The following is a 6,000-nucleotide window of genomic DNA, read 5'->3' as shown; positions in this document are numbered from 1 at the left end:
TGCTAATGCGGGCTCGCGGGGCCCCCGCCTGCTGCACAGAGGGACTAAGGAGCCGGGGTGAGGGAAAAGCTGGAGGAATCCTCTTCCATGCAATCCCACCACGTCATTTTGTTGGGAGGCAAACACGTGGTGCAGGGAGACCTTATAAATCTCCCTCTCCCTGCAAGAGCGTGATGTTATCTGCTGGCAAAGTTTCCCTCTTCGCAAGGAAAGCAACGGGGCTCAGCGAGGGAGGGAGGCAGGCAGGAGGAGAAAGAGAGAGAGAGAGAGACTAACGGGGCTGCAGATAAAGTAAAGCAGGAGCTACGCGTTTCGGGCCGGGGGAAGCCCTGCGGATCTGGCCGTGCGTGGCAAGCACTGAAACCAAGCAAGAGGGGAGAGGTGCCCCCAAGGGAGAAAGGGGCAAAGCACCTTTTGAACGCCGGGGCTCGCGACCCACAGGAGGCTGCAGCAGCAGCAACAGCGCCGGCTTGTTGACTGTGGCTTGGGTTGGCTTTTTTTTTTTTTTTTTTTTTTTTGGAGGAAGAGGAGGGCGCCGGGGAAGCTGCACCGCAAGAGAGGGGGGCTGGTCGGTGCATGCAGCCCGGTGTGCCGGCGGCAGGATCAGCACCGGAGGAAGGAGCGAAGAGCAGAGCAGAGCTCACCCGCGCACCCCCTGTGCACCCAGCCCCGGGGCGCCCCGGGCTCTCCCCTCGCGCACACACACGCACGTGGGCGCCCTCTCGCCTGCGGGGCGGCTCGCTCCGCTCGCAGTTGCGTGTGTTGTTGCAGCTCCGCAGCGCGGGGCCAGCAGCTCAGCGCGCGCCGCCAGCCAGCCCGCCCCTGACATCGCCCCTCTCCGGTCCCGTCCCGTCCCGTGCGTGGCGCTGGAGGAGCCCAGAGCAGAAGCCCGGAGCTGAGCGCCCGGCTGCCACCCGCTCGCCCTCCGGCTTCAGGCGCGCTGCTCACTGGCCAGCCCCGCCACGCCGGCTCGCTAGGGAAACTCCTCTAGTGCCTCGCGCCGCGGTGGGGGCTGGTTGAAATACCCCCTGAGTTTGTTCAGTTTGGAGGCTGATGCAGAGGTAGCGACCTGCTTTCTTTGCAGCTCGCCTGTATAACCCGGGGGCGTTTTCATTTGCACCCCCGTTGCCTTTTCCTGGCAACCCGGTTGCATTTCCAACCGCAGCTGCTTCCCCTCCTTTGCACCCCGCTCGTCCCCTTCTTTTTCAAGTCACTCTTTTTGGGACGCTGGGTTTAAACCCGAAAATGCACTGCTATCTCCTGAGCGTGGTGCTCACCCTGGATCTGGCCACGGTGGCGCTCAGCCTGTCTACCTGCAGCACCCTAGACATGGATCAGTTTATGCGCAAGAGGATCGAGGCGATCCGAGGACAGATCCTGAGCAAGCTGAAGCTCACCAGCCCTCCCGAAGAGTACCCCGAGCCCGAGGAGGTCCCCCCGGAGGTCATCTCCATCTACAACAGCACCAGGGATCTGCTGCAGGAGAAAGCCAACCACAGAGCCGCCACTTGCGAAAGGGAGAGGAGCGATGAGGAGTATTATGCCAAAGAGGTTTACAAAATAGACATGCTGCCTGTTTTCCCCGAAAGTAAGTCCTGTGTGTGTGTGTGATTTCACCCCCCCCCCCAAGCCTTGGCAGTGCCCAGTGCCGTGAAATACCTGCCCCATATATCGTAACCCCCCCACCCATCTGTTAATTTAACTCCTTCTTAGTTCGTTTTTCATACTTGTTGGAGGGGGAAAGGGGTGGTTGCTTGCAGATCTGCTGTGTTTGATCTCCTCTCACCCTCTCCCTCAAACTCATCACAGAAGTCACCGTGTGTCCCCCTGGGATCTGGGCGACACACACACACTCTCTCTCTCTCTCTCAAACGACCCTATCTCTTTCCACAGCTGCTCTTTCCCTCGACTTGCCTCAGTCTATCCCTGCTAAAAAAAGGTATAAAAAAGAATCACAGGCTTCTCCCCCCCCCAAACTCCCCGATCTGCAGAACATCATTCTCAAGATCTCTACTTAAATTGGTACCCTAACAGAGGACAACTGGAGAGACCTCTCCCTTCTGTTTTCAGTTTAATAGCCTCTGTTCCAATGAATGGTGCCTTTAATTTTAGGTACAAAGAAGTTCTCCCTTCTGTTTAGTGTCAGGTTCCTGGAACCCCTCTCATTTTTCTGCCCTTTGCTATTTTTTTTTTTGAATGACACTGATGATACACATCTCATTCTGAACAATAAAAGGGAAAAATGTTCTGTGCTGATATCTCATCAGATCCCAACTATAATGAATACGAATCATCATAACATGCCTCTTTGTTTTGGTGGTAGCAGTGGGTGTGCAGAAAAGCATAAAACTCCTTAAAAAAAAGTAAAAGCTAGCTGCTCATGCCAAGGAAGGTTAAATACCAGAGAGAGAGAAAAAAAAAAACCTTCACCATCAGGGTATCCAAAACTCCAGTGCCTAATCTTTTCATTTCCCTCCCCGTTCCCCCACCCTCCACTTGATGCCCTATATATTTGCTGTCTGTTTTTGAAAAGTACATACCTCTTGCTTAAATAGATAATGTAGCCATCTTGGTAACTTTATCCAAGAGTTTCTAATTGCATTTTCTTTTATTTATTTTTAGTTTAACAAGTTGTAGCTTTAGGGCTTGCTGTGTCTTGCATGTGATAGTCCCATGATGCCAGTCAAAGTGTCCGAACCCCTCTTTGCAGCTGCCTTTTTCTTCTTTTACTGTTAAATGACACCATCAGGTACAGGACACCCTTGCAGTCAAAGCCATTTTATTATTGTAATTACAATAACAGCTAGGATAAATATACTCCACCCTTGTTACCCTCGGTGAAGGAAGATTTTTTTTATGTATATTGGTGCCAAGTGGGTATACGCAAAAGGTTTAATGTAATTTGTAGCAATGACATTCAGACAGAACATAGAAATCATGGCAATTTTCCTTCAAAACACACACCCACACCCTCATTGCCATGCCACCCTTGCTGGTATTTTGGTCAGAATTTTGTTTTGAGACCCAACACCTCATGCCCTGAGCCTGGTAGCAAGTATTTATTAACAAAGGCCATAGAAAATAGTAGCAACTACTTGATATATGGGTATGAACTTGTAATAGAGGGTTTTTGAAGGCATTGATCCTGACTACAGATTTGCCTCCTTTTCCACCCAAAGAAAATCACACAAAGAGCTACTACTATAAAATCCAGCCGTATACTTGTCAGAACATTAACATATCTGAAGTGTGTGACATCAAAGTTGACAAAAGAGGGTCTATTTTTAAAATATTGTCAAAAGCCAGAGCGGTGCTAAAGTATCAGCAGGGGTTTTGGCAGCGTAAAGAAGACTTCAGGTATCTACCAACAGAGTGCATCAGAAGTTTGGGATCAGAAGGCCATTTAGCAACAGATCCAATACTACTGTGCAAGTGCCGTGGCTAACATTATAGTAAGTAGGTTAACTGTTTTTCCACTGCTCTTTAGTTATACTGGATTGAGTGAACCTTTCCAAAAAAGACAGAAGGGAAGGAATTGCTCCACCATATTTTAAACAAACAAATTGAAAGTGCAGGATTGGCTGCTATAAACACTTTCTCCTAGACTTCACTGAATAATTTTCATAACTCTGCAGTTCCTGATCCCGCGGGACAGTGATGAGGAAGGAGAAGGAGATCAATATGAATGCATTGAAGGTCAAAAGCTGCTGAGATGAAGGCATGGGAAAGATCAGTGGTTGAGTTTTTAACCACAAAGTTGTTAGCGTTCAGTAACTGACTACAGCCCAAGTATTACAAATATGCTCTAATTATACTCATAGTCAGCTATATATCACTGCAGATTGCTGATAGGTCTTTGTGAGGCATTTTATACAGTTCAGACTAAATATTTTTAGCAATGAGGAGATGTAAAAGGAAAACTATAAGAGATATTGTATATACCCTAAGGCATATTTTGTCTTAAATATTATCCTTGGCCAACTGTACTATATAAATACAGTAAATATGAATAGAACTGGCGAGATGCCAATCTCCTGGGATGAATTTTAGTCAAGAAGGTATTTATGGGATATAAATAATACTGTGTCAACATTTAAAGAAGGGATCTGATTAGTTTTGAATTTATTCATATTAATCTTTTCACATGCTGTTAGTTTAAGGCTCAAAGTAAAGTTATGCTAAGGTTTACTGATAGTTTGCACTGAGGGAATAAGGGGGCATCTGGCGTCTGCTTGACAGTCCATTTGAGGTTAAAGACACTTGTAGTCAGAATATATGTGGAAATTCAGAGAGTCAAAGAATAATAAACCCATGTAGACAATAGATTGCAAAATTAGTGTCATGAAAATAATATCAAGAAGCTTTGGAAACTCAAAAAGCAGTTGAGCTTTGGTTTGTGCAGGAATCCCTATGTATCTTGTTTTGGGTTAGGTAATAAAAGTCCAAACTATCAGTAATTGAGTTGTTTTACAGAGATTGAATGTGAAATCTAAAGACAGCAGATGATAGAATGCTTGAAAAAAAGTCTAGAAACAATTATCTTTCGAGTTCCAAAGTCCTGGTTTTATTAAAATGGGGTCATATTAGAAGATAATTTTGTCTCTGTGATAAAATTGCTGACTAGAAAGGTTCTGATATTTAAATTGAATGTTTATTTCAACTTAGTGATGGCAAACATTGCATTGTTAATCTGCAGATATGTAATATCAGTACAGTTACAGATTGCAAATAATAATCTGACATATCTGGGACATTTATTATACATACATATAATTAACAAGGCATGTTTTCAGGGACTTGGAAGGCTTATTTGTGGTAAACATATAAAGGCCCAATTCGGTATTCCTTATTCATCTAAAATTCCCATTACAGTCAGTGAGTCAGTAAAAACTGATGGATTGGGCCCTATGAAAGTAAGTGATCACTTTGAGTATTCTATCATCTTTGGGGCTAAAAATATACAAAACCCTGAAAAATTATGATTGCTTTTCTTGATAGTTGTTTCACATTAATGTTATACTAATATTATACAGACCCCATTCCCCACCATGAAGCCAAGCTCTTGCCTGTACATCAATTTTATGGGAGTTATTGATATGACTTATCTTTCAATGAACTCTATAGCATGAATATTGCATTATATAGACTGTCATTCTGCTGAATATTTTCCTAATGAAAAAGAAAAAAACTATATAAACTGGCTGGATACAAGGCCATGCTTCTGTTTTATGAACAAGGAGTTGATTTACCAGTGATTATATGCATGTGGACTTCTTGTCTTCAGAATAATTGAGTTACTAGTACAGCAGTGGCTACACTGTATGCCTCCCCTTCACTGATTGCATCATTACCAAATGTTAACAGCTACCGATGTGCAGCTCACGTGTGTTTCGCATTTAGCAGAGCCCAGAACTTAATCTTTCAGGATTTTCTATTTCGTTAAAAATATGGATGCATTCTCAAAAGGAGTATATTATTTTAAACCTCCCAACTGTGTTGACCCAGTGGCCTGGCTGTGGTGCTTAGCACCTCCTTAGAGTTTGATTCCCCATAGTCTCTTGTAAGGAATTTGGAGTACTGCTGGAGGCTTCCAGTAGGGTAGAGGGAAGGTGGTGGGAATGATGCCATGTGGCTTACACATGAGTAGCATTCTTGAGTCCTCCTCTGCTCTTTAGAGCCAAGAAGTTGCTGATGAATTTTAAAAGGGGCACAATAATATTATGAACAATGGTATCATTTGTAATTATACATACTGAGTGGGGTAATCAAATGTCTTGCTTCACTGCATAAGCTGATCACCATAGGAGTCAGGAAGGAATCACTCCTCCCACATGTACCCTCATCATACAAATGGCAAAGTGCATTCTGGGTGTTTTTCCCTTTCTTCTGAACCATCAGGTATTGGCCACAGCCAATAGTAGAGTACCAGATTTGGGAGCTCAGTAATCTGATCTGGCATGGTAAATCCTGTTACTATGTGACTTGAGGAGAGGGAGACTA

General features: G+C 44.8%; 1 protein-coding gene across 1 annotated transcript in view; it reads left to right on the top strand.

Moving 5' to 3' along the window:
• Positions 1-494: 494 nt before the first annotated feature.
• Positions 495-6,000, top strand: part of TGFB2 (transforming growth factor beta 2) — a 73,318-nt gene continuing 67,812 nt past the window's right edge. The window contains exon 1 of the mRNA XM_005306948.5: positions 495-1,588. Coding sequence (XP_005307005.1) covers positions 1,246-1,588 — 343 coding nt within the window. The 5' untranslated portion in view covers positions 495-1,245. The remainder of the gene's footprint in view (positions 1,589-6,000) is intronic.

Source organism: Chrysemys picta, chromosome 3, assembly GCF_011386835.1.
Source record: "Chrysemys picta bellii isolate R12L10 chromosome 3, ASM1138683v2, whole genome shotgun sequence".
In the NCBI taxonomy this organism is placed as follows: domain Eukaryota; kingdom Metazoa; phylum Chordata; order Testudines; family Emydidae; genus Chrysemys; species Chrysemys picta.
Note: the sequence above shows the minus strand (reverse complement) of the source record. Positions and strands in the feature narration are given on the sequence as shown.